The 19,018-nt window shown below is 41.6% G+C and overlaps 1 protein-coding gene and 1 long non-coding RNA gene across 3 annotated transcripts in view; one reads left to right on the top strand and one right to left on the bottom strand.

Moving 5' to 3' along the window:
* Positions 1-17,212, top strand: part of LOC147249191 (cell adhesion molecule DSCAM-like) — a 113,431-nt gene extending 96,219 nt beyond the window's left edge. For both annotated transcript variants that reach the window (XM_086225672.1, XM_086225673.1), the window contains 21 exons: positions 297-393; positions 470-598; positions 801-968; positions 1,428-1,498; positions 2,292-2,535; positions 3,106-3,252; positions 5,141-5,296; positions 5,753-5,886; positions 6,618-6,771; positions 7,414-7,531; positions 7,623-7,786; positions 8,687-8,785; positions 8,866-9,054; positions 9,881-10,171; positions 10,626-10,802; positions 10,890-10,920; positions 11,007-11,122; positions 11,210-11,368; positions 13,758-13,955; positions 14,046-14,348; positions 15,259-17,212. In XM_086225672.1, coding sequence (XP_086081798.1) covers positions 297-393; positions 470-598; positions 801-968; positions 1,428-1,498; positions 2,292-2,535; positions 3,106-3,252; positions 5,141-5,296; positions 5,753-5,886; positions 6,618-6,771; positions 7,414-7,531; positions 7,623-7,786; positions 8,687-8,785; positions 8,866-9,054; positions 9,881-10,171; positions 10,626-10,802; positions 10,890-10,920; positions 11,007-11,122; positions 11,210-11,368; positions 13,758-13,955; positions 14,046-14,348; positions 15,259-15,638 — 3,525 coding nt within the window. In that variant the 3' untranslated portion in view covers positions 15,639-17,212. The remainder of the gene's footprint in view (positions 1-296; positions 394-469; positions 599-800; positions 969-1,427; positions 1,499-2,291; positions 2,536-3,105; positions 3,253-5,140; positions 5,297-5,752; positions 5,887-6,617; positions 6,772-7,413; positions 7,532-7,622; positions 7,787-8,686; positions 8,786-8,865; positions 9,055-9,880; positions 10,172-10,625; positions 10,803-10,889; positions 10,921-11,006; positions 11,123-11,209; positions 11,369-13,757; positions 13,956-14,045; positions 14,349-15,258) is intronic.
* On the bottom strand, positions 5,403-12,618 carry LOC147249192 (uncharacterized). Its single transcript, XR_015119410.1, has 4 exons — positions 12,513-12,618; positions 10,016-10,129; positions 6,615-6,784; positions 5,403-5,826 (listed from the first exon to the last, which is right to left on the bottom strand). It is a non-coding gene; the product is annotated as an uncharacterized LOC147249192 (long non-coding RNA).
* Positions 17,213-19,018: the final 1,806 nt, after the last annotated feature.

The raw sequence follows: 19,018 nt of genomic DNA, 5'->3' as shown, positions 1-19,018 counted from the left end.
AAATTCAATAGAACCAAATTAAATGTCTTTATTCTTAAGAAATAGTTCTCTTCCGTTTCAAACAACCTGAGTCAAACACAGTCACTTTTAGTTCTCACACTTATTCAAAGTCATGGTTAGTTACATTCAAAGACTGATTCTTCAGTGCCACACTGAAGCGACATATCTGAAAATGCAAAGATGCCATTAACTGTCACAACAATATCACTAATTTAGTCATGGTTATCAGCTGCCATATTAGGTGCCTGTTGTCCACAGTTGGTTGCTAACCGATGTCACTGCTGTGTATCTGTCAGATCATGCCCACAGTAAGGGAAGACTCCGGCTTCTTCTCCTGCCACGCCATCAACTCCTTTGGAGAAGACAGAGGAATCATCCAGCTCACAGTACAAGGTACTTCAACTGAGCAAAGTGGCATTTTACCTTTTTTACAGTAACACTGAAATGACACAGCTTGTAAATTTTGTAGAGCCTCCAGACCCCCCAGAGGTGGAGATCAGAGAGGTGAAGGACAGGACTATTGCCTTGCGTTGGACTATGGGTTTTGATGGCAATAGTCCAATCACAGGCTTTGATATTGAGAGCAAGAACAAGTCAGGTACGGCAAAATGCATTTATACTACACTGAGAACAAATGACTCACCCATGGTGAATGATGTGTTTTAGGAAATGATTTATGCCTCAGTTCACTTTGTGTCAGTGCTGTAATTGAATACAGCCAGTCCTAATGCACTTAGCTGGATTTAACCTTTCTCCTGACTCCAGCAACCCCAATAAACCTCACCCTCTCCCCTCCACAGCCTCCTGGGACACTGCTCAGAAGACCAAAGATGTCTCACCTCAGTTGAACCAGGCCACCATCATCGACCTGCACCCCTCCTCCACCTACAACATCCGCATGTTTGCCAAGAACCTGATTGGAAAGAGCGAGGCTAGCAACGAGCTCACCATCACCACTGATGAAGCAGGTGATTGGCTGATGAGGGTGTAGTTTTTAGGGATATTCATCACCAAACAGAGATAAATTAGGAAGGATTTGACTCAAAGTAACCCAGTCAGACAGGTGAAGTGGGGACGGTGTCAGCTGGTTCAATTCATTAACAGTCTGGTGACATCAGCCTCATCAGCTCTGCTGCATTATTGAACACACACTGACCCTGCACTAAAAGCAGAACTTTTCAATTAGCAGCCTTGGTAGTAAATGACACACTATGGTCAATAGACTTACTCCTCCTGCAATCGGCCCTCCACGCCCTTCATCTGCCCCCCTCACCCTGAGTAGCCAACTATTAATACAACCATCAAATTTTTCATAACAGCCAGGTTTGGGCTCATCTTCACTCATAATTTCTCCAGTGAAGGGTGGGGAAATGTTTTGCTTTGCAAACAACTTTTTGAGAATGAAATTTGGATTTATCTGACTGCAGCTCCTGATGGACCCCCTCAGGATGTGCAGCTGGAGGCCCTCTCGTCTCAGAGCATCAGAGTTTCATGGAGGGTAAGTTATGCCTGTTTGTCCCAATAGGTCCTATCAGCAAGCACTGTAAGGTTCCTTCAAACCCTCAAATTAATCAGTGCTCCTCTCTCCTCACCACCTTTGAGTCTTTAAACTAAACATTGTAGCTTCTGTTCCTCCATCAGCAGAGAGGAAATAAAAGATGTAGCAGACCAGTGTGTCCTGGTGTTTTATGACTATAAAAGCAGGATATTGCAGGCAAACGCATGTGCTACTTAGTTGGGTTTTCTTGAAAAAAATATAGGTTTAAAACAATTTTTGACTCACATTAACACTAGATTTGAGGGAGAGTCTCAAATCTGCAGTGTCAAGGTGTGATGTATTTTGCATTCTTGCTCATATTTTATGGTACTATGAGAAACCATGAAGGCGGGACATAAACATCCCCTCTTTTTCAGCCGAGCAGCAGGAGTAGAATTTTTTTTTTTTTTTTTTTGCTGGACCAGGTTCAAGCTTTTTTAATCTGAGTTATTGGAAAAACAAATAAACAGTGTTTGGGGGGATTATAAACACTACTTTACAACAAAGTTAGCTTTTTGTTCCTTCTTCACAAATTGAAAAACATTTACCTTTACCTGAATATGTGGTGTCATACACCCCTGTGTCTGATTCGATTGAGTGATTAGATTTGAAAATACTCTTTAAGCCATGTTGGGGTATATTTAGGTATGCAAAACTGTCCTTTGTGATTAGAAAACCTAAGAGAAGAAAATCCAAAAAAAGAGGGCAGACATGTTCATCCTATCCCCAGTAACTCATGTTATTCCTTGGCCAGGCACCTAAGAAACACCTCCAGAATGGAGCGATCAAAGGCTACCAGGTGGGCTACAGGGAGTACAGCTCAGGTGGAAACTACCAGTTCAGTGTCATCAGTGTGGAGACAACTGGGGACAATGCAGAAAGCCTGGTGCTGGACAACCTAAAGAAATTCACCCAGTATGGAGTGGTGGTCCAAGCCAGCAACAGTGCCGGGACAGGGCCATCTTCCACAGAGGTGGCTGCTACCACACTGGAGGATGGTAATAAAAGAGAGACATGTTGCTCTTATGTAAAATAGTTTATGGTTTAAAAAGTATTTATCATTGATGTCCTATAACATACAACTGGGATCCCAGTTCTTTTCAGGGAACCAAGGAAAAAAAACAAGTCTGGTGCCTACAGCACCCACAATGCAACATAACAGACAATTCTGTCAGATGTTTGACCCCAGATAATATCCTTTCACTTTGGTTGATATATTTATCACTTCTGTGTAGCGTCCTCTTGATCCACAAGATCCCCACCACCACCACCACCATACACTGTGTTACATTTGAAAATCTGGTATAATGTCCTTAATGGCTAGAGGACACTGAATTCAAGAAACTAAGAAAGCTCATGGCAGAAGTGCAAGAAGCTATATATGTTCCATCTGGACCTTCTCATTCCTGTTTCCTCCCTCAGGCAGCAGGGTTTCATTTAGGTAGAGAAATGTGAGGTTATTTTACCCTCTAGTGGTGATTATTCAGTACTTCCACACATTGTCCTTGTTTAATATCTGCTGAATTTCCACAGTTTACACACTTTGTCTTCTGGTTCTTCCTCATTAGTACCAAGTCGTCCTCCAGAGAATGTCCAGGCCACAGCAACATCTCCAGAAGTCATCTCCCTATCCTGGCTGACCCCTCCCAAAGACGCTCTAAACGGCAACCTGCTGGGCTTCAGGGTCATCTACTGGGCCAACCTGCCTGATGGAGGTACACTCTCATAGCTGTACACAACATTTAACTTCATTGTGTTTGAGGAATTTATAATGCTTGGAGTTACAATTCAGCTTAGCATAAATTTGGCAGGTGTGTGAAATGCTACAAGCAAACACTGTTATGCTGAGTAATGAGATTTGTTATCATCATAGTATGAAAATATTCATTGGTTAAACCCTTACTTTTAGATGTATTTAGTCCAAATCTGCCTGGTCCTGTGGAGGTCAGACAATATGCCACACCATGGTCACATGTTGGGTTCGTGTCAGCTGGATTGGTTGTGACAGCACAATTACCTTTGACCCCTACACTGTCACATCTTGTTGGCATGCCCATGGAGCACAAATACTCATGACTTGACAGCCGTGACTAGTTTGCATGGTAACAGTCTGTGGCTCAGTCAGTGAATGGGTTTTTAACAGCTACAGTATGTTAATGTTATTATACTGTATTTAGTACCTTTTAATAACTAAGTTTTTGTAGTTAAATATTTTATTTATCACAGGATATGGAGAATCCATCAGTGTGGGGAAAAACAATCTCTTAAACCAGCAAATGGCAACACTAACCAATAGTAGTGCTGTTTTGTTTTATTCGGCTTAAATTTTACATGGTTTACATCATAAAGCTTCCTTTGAATTATTTCAGTTTTTTGTGGCTTCGTGAACATAAATGTTTGCCGCTTGCATTTATGAAAATACTTGAGATGAGAGTAAAAAAGACTCTGAATGATTGTATTATTTGTCTCAAGTATAAAAGTATAGAGATCTTTAATATCTCTTAAACTCTTGATGGCAGGTTGACACCTCCACCAACATTGATGTTACAATATTAGAGAATCATGATGTAAATGCAGCCGTTTTTCATTTTAACGTGAAATTGTAATAATGCTGTCATTTTACTGATCCTGACTTCAGATATAGATATTTTTGTCCTTGTGTAAAAATATATAAATCTCTAAACTCTGTTTCTTTGAGTTGAAAAGGATTGTGGTCAGATGATTTAGTTTGAGGGCATCACAGTGGTGCAGTGGTTAGCATTGTTGCCTCACAGCATGAAGGAACGGGTTTAGCCCTGGCTCAAGCTCAGGGTCCTTCTGTGTGGAGTTTGCATGTTCTCCCTGTGCCTGTGGGGGTTCTCTCCCACTGTCCAAAGACATGCAAATGGAGACTTGGCTAATTGGATACTCTAAATTGAACATAGACGTGGCTGTGAGTGTGAATGGTTGTCTGTCTCTATGTGTTGGCCCTGTGATGGACTGGTGACCCGTCCAGGGTGAACCCCGCCTTTCGCCTGAAGGCAGCTGCGATAGGCTCCAGCCCCCCCCCCCCCCCCCCCCCCCCGTGGTGACCCTTAACAGGATAAGTGGTAGAAAATGGATGGATGGATGGATGGATTAGTCAGTTGTCAACAGTTTTCTGTGTTGTACCTTTGTTAATTGGAGTGAATATCAAAACCCGACACTGTGTGTATATGTGTGTGTGTAACACAGACACACACACAAATAGAGAGAGAGGGCAGTGGATCTCATGTATCTATGGACATCTATAAACAGATTGTGGAGGGTAGGACATAGCAATAATTCACTGCTTAACAACAGAGGGCAGAAGGTCACCAGTCAAGGCCTGCCATCCGAGCAGACCTTGATTCAAGGTTGTGTAAACTTCCTGATTAAATACGACAACTTACTGAAGGCCAAGCTATAACAGCCTCAGCTTGATATGAATTCTATCCATGTGTGCATAGTATATGATTATAGAAATATTTGGACCATTGACAGTTATTACATTACAATAGAATGTGGATAATATATGGGCTTTGACCTTCTTGGATTTTTACTTGATTTCTCCACTCTCATCTTTACCTGTTTTCTGTCTGTCAGAGCTTGGAGAGATTAGAAATGTGACAACCTCTAAACCCTCTCTGGAGCTGGATGGACTTGAGAAGTATACCAACTACAGCATCCAGGTGTTAGCCTTTACCCGTGCTGGCGATGGTGTTCGCAGTGAACAGATTTACACACGCACCAAGGAGGACGGTAAGAAAATTGTGCATTTTCGCCACATAATGACATGTACCGTGATGAAGGGCCCAAACGCGTAAGCTGGAGCGCTATTCGTTTTTATTCAAACAGATTCCTGGGGGGCAGGTCACACAGGATTCAGAAATGGAGTGAGATCTGCTGAGGGTGTGCGCATTAGGGGAATGGGAAACAGGTGGAGGAGGGCATGGCTGGCCAGGAGCTGACACACATAAAAGTTGCAAGGATATGCATCAAACTGAACAACTCCGTCATGTTAGCATCTTACACAAGCTGTTTACTCATGTTTTAGTCAGACCACTTGCTTTATGGTCACAAGGAAGATAAATATGCATCAGTTTGACAAAATATGAGTTTTTGAGTATGTCTTCTGGCAAGCTTTTATATGGGTTTATTACATTTACTATGTCTGAGCAATACCATATAGGAAATATATGATTCTTTTTGTTTCAGTTCCTGGTCCTCCAGCAGGGGTGAAGGCAGCAGCTGCGTCCAACTCAGTGGTGTTTGTGTCCTGGCTTCCTCCTCTGAAAGTGAATGGCATCATTAGGAAATACACTGTTTTCTGCTCCAACCCACACCCTACCGTAAGGAAAATATATTTACATCTATAAACAGGGTAAAACAAGGATGCTTTGGTTGTATAAAAGCAGGTTTTGAATTTGGTGAAATAAAAATGAACATTCAAACACTGGACATACACTAATATGGAAATGTTTCCCTTTAAATGTGTGTTGTGCCTTTCATGTTCGGACACCTTTCAAATAGGAGTCTTGAGCCTTTTAGATAGTTTTTTCCGTCACTTCTTTGTGACTCCATTTTGCATGAGGAGCTACCCAGCCTTGCATATGTAGTTTTACACTGTTGATGCCCCTTAGCCACCAACAACAGCATAATTGCTTAAAAATATCTGTACAAATACAACTTGATTCAACTGAATGTGCCAGCTGTCTGCGCTTAACACCACTGTGAGCAAGCACTAAACCACAAGTGTTATAGTTTGTTTTAACATAGAATTAAAGTATTTGTGGATTACTGAGGTTCATAGTTGGATAAAGAAGAAATGGGTTTTACCGGAAGTTGCATTCGAGTTTATAAAAATGCTTTTGAACAGCTTTGCTGTGGTGAGTAGTTGGTAGAGGACACTATTACCTTCAAGCTACACATGCTTGGCTCTTGGAGTCACAAAAGTGATGAAGTTGTGAAAAAAAAACATTTTCATGAACTCAAGAGGCTTATTTGTGAGTAATTGAGAGACAAATTGCACTGTTAAGCTTTGGCTATGAACAAACAACGTTTGAAATGTTTTCCCTACCAGGTGAGCAGCGAGTTTGAGGCAGCCCCAGATGTGTTCTTCTACCGCATCCCCAACCTGAGTAGAAACCGGCAATATAGTATATGGGTGGTGGCAGTCACTGCTGCAGGCCGTGGAAATGCCAGTGAGATCATCACTGTCAAACCCATGGGTGAAGGTAGGTGGCGTTCCTATTTCAGGCAACACATGGGATCAAACAGTTACTGCGTCTGTGAATGTATAACATTCCAGCATTTAGCATTTGAAGTGAAAGTACAGCAGCATGAACTAATTTAGATGGTGTAAACATTTTAGTAATTCAATATGAAGGTTTTACCATAAGAGTGATTTAGACAGCCTCTTGTCCTCCCTCATTCTTATGTACCAAGGCAAAGGGGGAAAAGAATGTTATCTCCTCTCTGCTAGACAGGAAGGGGGGCACCAAGAGAATGTAAATAACTTTATATTTGACCCTGTCTGCACCTTCCATGCTTTCTAGGAGCTGATAAGCCGATTCCATGTACTGATAGTCCCCATGATATCTGGAGTCAGGACCCCATGTCTTAGCAGGACACTCACATCCTTTCTCTGTTGTAGGTGATGGATGTTCAGTCCTCAATGCTCTGCTTTTGTAGAAGGAAAGAGATTCTTATCATGGTTGCAAGCTCGCAGCCATGACTAAGTGAGCTTCAGCCATAAAGAGCAGAGGAAAGGACATGTGAACATGTGAAAACAGTGAAAGTGGAAGGGATATTTGACTTAAATTCTATTTCAATCCAAAATACTCCTGCAAATTATGTTTGTATGTGTCTTTCTTCAGCTCCAGCTCATATCCTGACCTTCAACAGGACAGTAACCACCCCCTGGATGAGGGACATTGTGCTACCTTGCAAGGCAGTGGGGGATCCATCACCAACCATCAAGTGGCTGAAGGAGATGTGAGCACCTTCAAACATGAATGTCTGGAGGAGGTCAATGACAGGAGCTGAATTAGTCCCACTCTTCTTATTCATACATTTGTGTTTACAGTAATGGAACCCCGGCACCTGTTGTGATAGACAGCCGGCGCAGTGTCCATGGTAATGGCAGCCTTGTTATCCGCACAGTGAAAGCAGAGGACTCTGGTAACTATACTTGTGTGGCCAGTAACAGCTTTGGGTCTGACAAGATCGTCCTCAACCTGCAGGTACAAGGTAAGAATGGGGATTTTATGGATTTTTTTGTACTGGTTTAACACAAAAATACTATTTAGTCATAAGTCTGACATAAATATCTCTTTAAATATTATTAGAATCTATTCTGATTTTGAATCATTCTAGACTCACTGTAAGAGTACTTTCCTTGACTGACAAGCCCCTTCGGACAGACATTGTAACAAATCATGTCATCTCGTTCCAACTGTAGTTGGGAGATAAATGTCTTTTCTTCTGAGAATCTCCTAGTGTTTGCTCCTGTTCTTGTTTAATATCTGTTATTTAGTTTGTTTTCACAATAAGTGCACTTATAACTGTTTAATCTATTTGTTGCTTTCAGAGAAACCATTTTCTATTGCACTGTTTTTCCAGCAACACCGTCAACTATAGCATTAAACAGAAGTTTCATTAATTTAAGTGGCAGAAGAGTACTGTTTGGATTAGTTCAGTAATTTTCCAACTTCTCATAGTAGTTTAGATGGGAAAGGATCCCGATGTAGCTGTTGGGGTAAACTCAAGTGATACAGGTGGTCTCACCAGGCTTTGTCCAAGGTGGTCAGTACCATTATGTAATGTTTTTCACACCAGAGATGGTGTGGTTTTGCTGGTTGCCATTTAATGGAGTAGTTCAGTGAAATGAACAAGATAATCATAAAAAAAAAAACCTATGGCAGTTATAGCAGATATGTGTGCTGATTCCAGAAGTGATATGTTTTAAACAAATTTTAGTTGTGTCATGCCAGATGAGCATATTTACTATCCAGGAATTCACGTTGTAGACACATTGACTGCTCCCATGACACACTGGCCACATTTTCCAAATCTGACCAACAAGGCCCAGATGTAAGCTCCAAGCTTTGACCTGCTCTTGTTCAGAGCTTTCTGTTTTCTGTCCACCAGTCCCCCCAGACCAGCCTCGCCTCACAGTAACCAAGACCACCACCACATCTATTACCCTCTCCTGGATCCCTGGAGACAATGGAGGCAGCTCCATACGAGGTCACTTTCATATCTGCCTCTTTTAATATGACCCTGCCTCAGAATGACCACTTGATTTACATTCTCAGTTGTCCCTCCAGGCTACATCCTGCAGTATTCAGAGGATAACAGTGAGCAGTGGGGTAACTTCCCCATCAGTCCGAGTGAACGCTCCTATCGGCTAGAGAACCTAAAGTGTGGTACCTGGTACAAGTTCACCCTCACCGCCCAGAATGCAGTGGGACCTGGACGCATCAGTGAGATCATTGAAGCAAAGACTCATGGGAAAGGTATAAATTAATGACTTTAGAAGAAAAACATGGGAACTGCAGTAAGTACACTGGAAGTGACAAAAGTGTGGGCTATTTTTTCTGCATCTTTTTAAAACAGGATATGTCTGATCTTAGCAATGTTATGTAAATGAAAGAAGGCAGTCCTAAGGATTTCCTTTATGTGGGAGTCGAAGGACAGATACTGATCAAAGAGAACTTCCAGATTTCATCAGGGGTACCTATCTCCTTAGATAAAGGCTTTTCTTCAGGCCCAGCACAAGAACTGCAGGTTTGTCAGAATTTAGTAACAGAAAATTGTGGGTCATCCATGTTTTTTATGTCCTTTAGACAGGCTTCAAATTTAGGCAGCTGATTGGTTTCATGTGGATGCATTAATTAGTACAGCTGCTTATCGTCTGCATAACCATGAAAATTAATCAAGTGTTTCTTTAGTACTGTATGTCATCTAATGGAAGCAGATACTGAGTGAAAAGTATCAGTCCAAGCAAAGACCCTTGTGGAAAACCATAGCTAACTAGTGGTCTCAGAGAAATCATCATTAACAAAGTACGAACTGAGATCAACTGAGATCCTTAAATCCCAAAGATATTCTCTAGTTTCTGTAATGGGATGTGTTGGTCAATGGTATCAAAAGCTGCACCATCTGACAAGTCCCTCAGCTGATGCAAGTAGAAGGTCATTAGTAACTTTGGCTAATTCAGTTTCTGTGCTTAGATGAACCTGAAAACTTCACTGGAGTGAAGATGACTTCATCCCTTCAAAAAGGAACACACTTTGCATTTTGGGACTCTCAGGGTTCATTCTCACCATCTCTCCTCTGTAGAACCTCAGTACTCCAAAGAACAGGAGCTCTTCACAAGCATTAACGCAACTCGAGTCAAGCTCAACCTGAACGGCTGGAATAATGGCGGATGCCCCATTACCTCATTCACTCTGGAGTATCGGCCGATGGACTCACCTACATGGACCACAGCGCAGCGTACCTCCCTCACCAAGAGCTACATCCTGTACGACCTGCAGGAGGCCACCTGGTATGAGCTGCAGATGAAAGTCTTCAACAGTGCTGGCTACGCTGAGAAGAGAGTCAAGTTTGCAACACTCAGCTATGATGGCAGTGAGTAAACACATAACAAGTGACATGATTTCTCCATCTGTTTTTTGCTCATGTTAACTTTTGCCATGGTAACTTTACTTCAAATAGGTTTATTAGGCATGACAATAAAAGTGGTGGTTGTAGCTCAATTAAGCACTACAAGCAGACTAGGTAACTTGTGCCCCTCACTTCCTCCCCCAACTAAACTGTTTATGCACACTGGCCTGAATAAAATGCATTTATAACATTATTTAAAACCACTGCAAAGCACTGCAACTTGTGATAAGCTAACTTGCAGTCAAGGGGTGTCTGAGGGTCTCAGCTCCATAATGCAGCACATAGAATGGTATCAATCATCTTGTCTGACTCTGGGGACCATGGTAAATAAGGATATTTCCCATAAAGTTTCTTTACAATTTGAGACCAGGTTCCCAGACCAGTTCAATCCTGTCATAACATAATAACCCCTACACAGGTACTATCGCACCTCTGGTGAAAGCACCCAACGTGAGTGAGGATACTTCTGGTGGTGGCGAAGGGTTGAAGATGATGGTGACTATTTCCTGTGTGTTGGTGGGCATTGTTGTCATCTTCATTGGCCTGCTGGTATTGAGGAGGAGGAGGCGAGAGCAGCGGCTCAAGAGACTCCGAGGTGAGATGTCTGCCTCTATTCTCTAGGTTGATTCCTTCGAGTTATTCTCAACATGCAACAAAATTTTTTTTCCCGTTTGTCATCCAGATGCCAAAAGTTTGGCTGAGATGCTCATGAGGTAAGAATGTTCAACAGCTTCACTTCCTAGCTGTTATTTCAGTTAATGTTCCAAATGTGTCATCAAGTTTCATTTGGTGCTCCCAGTAAAAACACACGTCCAGCAGAGCCCATCAACAAACAGCAACAAACCCTCCGAATGCACATCGACATCCCCAGAGCCCAGCTGCTGATTGAGGAGAGAGACACCATGGAGACTGTTGGTAAGAGCATCGTTTTACTGCTGCCTTATATTAAGCAACAGGGTCTGTGAATATAAAGTACTGAGTCAACTGATTTTTGTCCTACAGATGACAGGTCCACTGTATTACTGACTGATAACGACTTTGGGGAAACCCAGAAACAAAAGTCCTCCACAGTCACCCACACAGTCCACTACCAGTCACTCTCCCAGGCTACTGGTCCACTGGTTGACGTGTCTGATGCCAGACCAGGAACCAGTAAGTCCAGTACGGACTTTTTTTTTTTTTTTTACCTTCATGCATGCATTTGTGATTGTGCCTTTTCTTCTCCTGCTGTTACTCTTATTTCAAAGTTACTTTTGGAATAATTCTTTGACAATTCTAATTCAAGATTTGTTAATGATATAAGACATGTTTCAGTGTACTTCTGTGTGATAAATGGTACTGTGTAATATTTGGAATCAGCTTCAAAATGTGAATACTGGTTCAATCAACAAACACTGAACAGCTGAGGTCAGACTTACCTGACTTCCTGAACCCACACAAGTCAGGTGTGCTGCAATAACATCTAATAAGACCTGGATACAAAACCTTGTACTTAAAACTGTGATATCTGTCATGCAGTCCACTGCATCCCAAAAAAAACTTCCTCCCATTTACCCACAATGTAAAAGAGTTGGCTGTAAAATGGTAGATACATTTCTTTAGCTTGACAACCCCTGCAAAATGACCCGTTTAAGTTTTATAATTTGATCTGTTCGGTCTGTTAACATCTGGAAAGTCTTGAGGAACTGCAAGATTAAGTCATTTAATCCCTGTCAAGTGTTCTCCCTCTCTGAGGCTTAATCTGCAGCTCCCCACTTGAAAGGTTAGCTTGCTTTGGAAGAAAGGACAGGATTTCACTCAAAGACAAAGATTCAGCTTTCTTTTTTTTCTCTTTTCTTTTTTTTTTTTAAATTGTCCAAGTCAGTACAGGTGAAAAACCTAAAATACAAACGCCTTAAGAAAATGTAACCCAAATACTACAATTAAATATAAAGCAAACTCATTTTTTTAACTTCTAGAAAGTAGTCATGACATTAAGCAGAAATTAACTTATTTTTACCCATTAGAAATTAATATAGAAAATTAAGTAAAAACTACCAACATTTAAAGCACCCAAAATTTAAATACATTTTAAAGCACTGCTCAGTCATGATTTTAACCTTACAATCTTCACCAGCAACTCATGAACCATATTTAACAAAATACATTTTAGCTTCAACACTTCTTGAAATACATTTTAACTGTACTCTTGATAGATGATTTCAAATGTCACCTTCCTTTTCCCATACATCACACTATAATCTGGATTTAATCACATTTCAATACAATGAAGCCTACAGGAATACATGAATGAACAAAAGCTCACCGGCTCCCCCTTCCTCATTTGAAGCAAGCTTTCTAGCTGTTTGTCTCACAGACTGCTTGCTCCCATTTTCCTGAGAGTGAGTGAGTGTTCTCCAAGCTCCCTGATTACCGGACCATCTCCACCTGGTGCATTCAGTCTGCTTCTGGGAGCCACACCCACACCTGATGCACCCAGGCAGAGAGGGGCATGGCTGCAGCTCAACTCAATAATCTCATTCTTGTTAACGGGTAGAATTTTGCAGGCTCAGCCGGTGCAAGTCTCTGATACAATTGTTCTGGTGTGCAGGTCACTGAGCAGCTCACTCATATTTCTTTCATACTCTGAAGCTGAAATTTTTTGGCTTCATGTGCCACTGAACAGCAGTCATAGGAGGGAAGGAAGTCCTGCCTCTGACACTGTATCCTGTTTTCCTTAAACTTCCATGGTCAGCTGGACCACTACTACTGGCTATTTCCGAAATTACAGTTAAATATTGTAAAGCCGCCTTTATCCACCGCGATGCCTAAATCTACAGAAGAGTGCTGGAAAAAATCCAAACCACTACAGAGCAAACATCTTAACAATCACTTTTAACACATTGCTAACAGTCACTTTTGGGTTCATTTGTTGCATTTCATTTTACTGTTTATTCTGTCTGCTCAGTCAGGTTTCCTGCACATACATTTTCAGAATTTAATGTCATAGAATGTATTAAAACATGTTTTTCATTCAGATAAATGAGGTGACACCTACTTGCAAGATAAGCAATCCTATCATGACCCCCACAGGAGTTATTTGCAGTATTTAAATCTATCATGACACTGTCAAGCTCACAAAGGTTACAGGATTAAAATGATACTTCATCCAAAAAGTATATTTGCCTTTCAAGTATTCACAAATAGGTGTGTTGAAGAAAGAAGAAGATGATGTTTTTCCCCTCCTGCATTAATTTTGTGATTCAAATGTAGAAAGAGCCAGCCAAATTTATTTAGCTTGAAGCTATTGGCCGCAAACTACTAGAACAACCTAAACTGTTAATGCTTTTACAGCTGTCTTTTTGGAAAGGGAAATGTTAAAGTTATAATGTTGCCAAAATTCATGCATTTTGCATTTATTTCAACAAGTGATTTCTGCAGGGAATAACTGATCATGACTTTAGTTATGAATGCCCATCAGAAGTGTTAAATATTGTTATTGTGCCATGAGACTATCTCAGCTTGCTCAATGCTATCATTCCTGTGATCTGCTGTGTCTCCTCTCTCTCAGACCCTACTGCTCGCCGCACAGCCAAAGCTGGTCCAGCTGCCCGCAACCGCTATGCCAGTCAGTGGACCCTGAACCGCCCACACCCCCCTGTCTCCTCTCACACTCTCAGCACTGACTGGAGGCTGCCCACACCCAGAGTGGCAGGCTCCGTGGACAAGGAGAGTGACAGCTACAGCGTCAGCCCATCTCAGGACACAGGTGAGAAGCAGACCTGCATGTCTTTTTACAGCAGTATAACATTAGTCAACAACTGACTCCTCACACTAACACCCGTGGCCCCGTGTTCAGATCGTGCACGGAGCAGTATGGTGTCGACAGAGAGCGCATCTTCCACATATGAGGAGCTTGCCAGAGCTTATGAGCATGCCAAGATGGAGGAGCAGCTGCGCCACGCCAAATTCACCATCACGGAATGCTTCATCTCCGACACTTCCTCAGAGCAGATGACAGCAGGCACCAACGACTACACTGACAGCTTGACATCCAGCACCCCATCCGAATCAGGCATCTGCCGCTTCACTGCCTCCCCGCCCAAGCCTCAGGATGTCAGCCGGGTCATGAACATGGCTGTTCCCAAGGCCCACAGACCAGGTGAGGCGAAGCTGCCGAAGCCCACTGAGCAGCTTGACATCACACTGACCTCATGATATAGAAAACATTAATCTCTTAATCCAGCTCTGACATCCATCATGAGCTGTGACAGGGATGCCAAATAACTTTCACGAGGAACTGGGGAAAACAGTTCATTCTGAATAAAACCAATAAGATTCATGCTAAAAATGTTCATGAAGTCAATACAAATCCAGTAAGAATACAGTCGATGGTGCTGCAGCTGCTTTCAAAACTGAATGAGAGGTCGGTTTAGTCCTTTTTCTTTTTTGTACGAATGAGATTTACCGCCAAATGTGATTCACTTCAAAGAGAAGCAAGCAGCGCTAAGAGACACTTTTCAGTTACTGCATTCAAACATGCCACTGCCAGCTGAGTTGACCAAATTCTTCCAATGAGGACATTACAAATAGAAAACTGACTCCCTCTCTGATCCTCTGGGGATTTTTCTCTCTCATAAAAAATAATGTAGAAATCAACACTCTTCTTTTCAAAAGATAGAATCTTTTCAATGTCAAAAAACAATGCATTCACATCATGAAAAACCTGGGCAGGTCAAGGAATTCAAAAATGGCCATTTCCAAGCCTGGAATTTACCAAAAAGTTGGAAAACTTGTGGAAATGTGTTTAACAAATTCCAATTATGTCTGATTCATTTCTAATTAGCTGTGGAAAAACGTCTTTTGGTTTTTATGAACTCATCAAATTTAGTTTATGATATACTTGTGGATTTGAGCAGTTTGTTTTTCATGTCTTAAAGGAGTTTCAGATAATGTACAGTGATGAAAATTTTCTGCAAAGGTGTAGTAAAGTAATGGAAATGTAAAGGTATAAATGTATGAGCCCTGAAACGTTCCTTAGCCAACTCTGACCTGAGTGTGTTGTCCTGCAGGGGGCGAGCTGGTTCACCTTCCTCCATACCTGCGCATGGACTTTCTGTTAAACCGAGGCATGTCCTGCTCAGGCTCATCAAGGGGCACAACAAGCGGGGAGAGAGCAGCCATGGGTCAGGCCTGTCTGGAACCCCAGAAGAGTCGCTCTCTGAAGCGGCCCTCTCGCATGGCGCCCCCAACTCCCACAGAGGCCCCTCAGGCCAGCAGGGACCCAGTGGCTCAGTGGCAGCCTGGCTCAGCAGCCACACTCCCCCACAGAGAGGGCTCAGAGCTGGCCCAGGCCGCCAAGCTCAGCACCTCCCAGGAGTCCTTGCTGGACTCCAGAGGACATCTCAAACAGAGCAGCAACCCCTACGCAAAGTCCTACACACTGGTATAACAGCAGGGGAACCTAGGGCCGGACTAGAACTCACTCTAACACTGGACTTAACACTCAAGTGCAGTAAACTGACTCTCACCACGCAGTTCTGTATATACTCTCCTCCCTCCAAGGGTGGGGCCACTTTTACTAATCTCTTTTTATTTATTTTAGAGCTTTCTTTCATCTCTTGTATTTCTTTCTTTTTCACTTGAGAACATACTCACTTATCAGAATCGACTCCAGCCGGAGCTTTGCCAAACTAATCGAGTAACGCGGGAGCATTATTTATTCTTGATTCTCTTTCTAATTAATCAGTGATTCTTAATTGTTGTCGGTTATTAATAATCATCATTATTGATTACCAAATGATCTATTAGCACTACAGTGTTTCATAAGAACCCGGACATCTTTTTGTTTTCTGGAGAGGAAGATGACAAATGGGAGTTGCTGTTTTTGTTTTCTATGGAATATCCTGAATGAAACTTGGAATGAACGAATTTGACACCAGTCCAAACTTTTCAGCTGCTCTCAAATTGTTACTTTTTTTGAAGAAAAAAATCTATTTCCTATGGATGCATGGGGACTGACCAATTTAAAGACAATGAGGATTACAATGGTGGCTGGACAGCCCAGTCAAGCATTTTGTCACACTATGAAATGATCCAATGTGAAGATTTATTATTCTTATTACTATAAATATATATATAAAAAGAGAAATCACTTTTATTTGTGGATATTACAGGGAAGAATTGATTTGGTTAATAAAGTCCTTAGTCATGTTTGCACATATCTTGTTTTAATTAGGAAAAGGAGTCTCTGTTGATCTTTCTGTGTCCCATTCTCTGATGGTGCAATATGAAAAAAGATATGAAAAGTATATGGAAACTATTGCTCTATACTGTACTGTAATGATGAAAATAACTATGTTGTGAGTATACTTACAGCGCCGGACACACTCCAGCTATGTATTCAGGTGTAGTTTACCACTGTGTGTCGCCAGAGTGGTAAATGATGTTAGCTAGAACAGGGAGGCTTTAGAGAACTGATGGTTTGCACTTCACAACACCCCCCTGCCCCCCACCCCCCAACTCAAGTGTGTCCAGATAGACCCCCGTACTCTCAGTGCACTAGGTAGAGTCCTTGGGGCTCTCTCTCTCTCTCTCTCTCTCTCTCCTCAGTAGATTTATTGTCACTGCATTACAGTGACACTCCTCTACAGGGAAATAAAAACGTGAGACAATCCAGCAGAATCCGCCCTTCAAACCAAACGTATAATGTCTATGGGAAATATCTAAAGAAAAAAATGTGGATATACATAAGAAGCTGTTTTTTGTTAGTGTCTACCCTGGCCCAGTTCTGTTCTTTCTGTCACCCCCTGAAGGGAAAAGAATATGATCCAAAATGCTGTGAGGTAATTTTGTCAGTCTCTATGATTAGTTCAATGATTAAATGTCTTCATTATGATTATTCATTTTAACCACAGAAAAAATGTCACATTTTATTTTTAACATGGGTGTTCACCATGGTGGCACTGGAATAAAGAGAAACTAACACAAAGTTCCAATTTGATTAATAAAATGGCTGTTCCCCAACGTGTCCTGGTTGACTGGTGGTGGTTTGGAAGTGAAGCAGACGCACAGCCATTTAAGAAGGCTGGTCGGAACAGGAGACCCCTGGCCTCGCTTTCTGTTTCTCTCGACCTGAAGATTATTTCTGCTGTTGGTCAATGAGATCTTTGTAGGTTCGTGTCTGAGACTGCAGGTGGCAATGTTGTAACATACTGTGTTGTTCAGTGATTCTGTGTTCAGTAGCCTGCAGGAAATTTCCTGTCAAGTTATCACCAGAGCAACATCACATCCCAGAAAGAAGAAAAACATTGCATCTCTATATTGTGGTTCTGTTGTTTGGTTTGATATTCTTCTCACAATTACCCTCCGTATCCTCAGTACAGATAACTGAGTAAGTCGAGATGTCTTTTTACCTCTGACAGGTATTTTCCAGCTGCTTGGAGGATGCTAATGCACCAGAAGTATAATGAGGTAATTTTGTCTTCACCCAAAGATCCCAAAAAACTCTTCATACATACATTATATATATATACACATACATACTGTGTGTGTATATATATATATATATTCACAGTGAAATATTGTTGTATATTTGAAGACATACCCTAAAAGTATTCCTGATATCGTATTGTTATAAGGTGACATGAACTTTACAGTTCAATGTAGGGAAAAATGGGGCAGGATTACATAAAAACAGGTAGGTAACGTCAGTGGTGTAAGGTGTTGTGGCCATTTCCTGCGAGGACAAGACTTGATTTTTAACAACCATGGCTCTGAATATCTCTAGGTAAATATAGATTCATGCTATTTAAAGGTATATTTCACTCAAGAAATATATTCAAGTATACGCGGTCATTTTCCCACCACTGATTCAAATTGTTCGAGGAGACAGAGGGTGAGCTGCTGCTGCAGCAGCATGGATTATAGAGCAATTCATTTCATCTCAGGGAGGATCACACTGTCCCGGGCATATTCATAATAAATGGTTTCATGAGTGGATAACTGCTCCCTGTGGGGACCAGGAGAAACATGACAGTAGCTGTGAGACATGCTCATGATGATGAATGTCCAAAGTATATAAAAAAAAAAAACAGAGAAGAGGATTTCTTTAATTTCCATGAGCAAATATTGTCAATACTTTATCCAACGTTGGCTTTTCTAGTACTCACTAATAGGTGTCTTGAGATGACAGACATTTTCCCTCCTGCATTACCTCTCTGTGGCTCCAGACTCCAGAAAGAGCCAGCCATGTATAGTAAGGTTGAAGCTAATGCAGCTGACAGCTAACAGTAGCAATAAAGCAACAGGAAAACTGCCTTGAAGTATCCTTTTACAAACTCTCCAGTGCATTGTCCTGTGGAATATGACCAAAAATAAGACTGTTTCTGCAGCAATAGATCTGATGATAACCACCTTTCATAGATGACTGCACATTGTTTTAATAATACTATTATTGGTGTCATTCTCTTAACTGCAGTTTGGTTTTAATTCATAAATGTGAAAATTGCGAAGAAACTCAGTCTATGAGAGTGCAGCCGTGATACAGCCCCCTGGCTACTTTTTATTGCAATAAAATGTAAGTAAATGCAATTCCCACCACAGAAAAATTGTGTTATTATAAGACTAGAAAAATCCTAATCATGTTTTGTTTTGTTTTTTCCCACCATACAGATACTGACCACCTCTGAGTCCTACCAGCTAATGTGTGGCCAATACAGATCATTTTAAGTATTTTGTTAAAGCAGCTGGTTTAGCTGTTGGTCGATCAGTTTGTGAATCAGAGCAGTACAAAATCTCTTGCCTATCCCTGAACTTAGCTTCTGCCTAAGC

Source organism: Aulostomus chinensis, chromosome 15 (genome assembly GCF_037954235.1).
Source record: "Aulostomus chinensis isolate RoL2024-O1b breed Wild chromosome 15, RoL_Achi_v1.0, whole genome shotgun sequence".
Taxonomy (NCBI): domain Eukaryota; kingdom Metazoa; phylum Chordata; class Actinopteri; order Syngnathiformes; family Aulostomidae; genus Aulostomus; species Aulostomus chinensis.
This window is presented reverse-complemented; position numbering and strand designations above follow the sequence as displayed.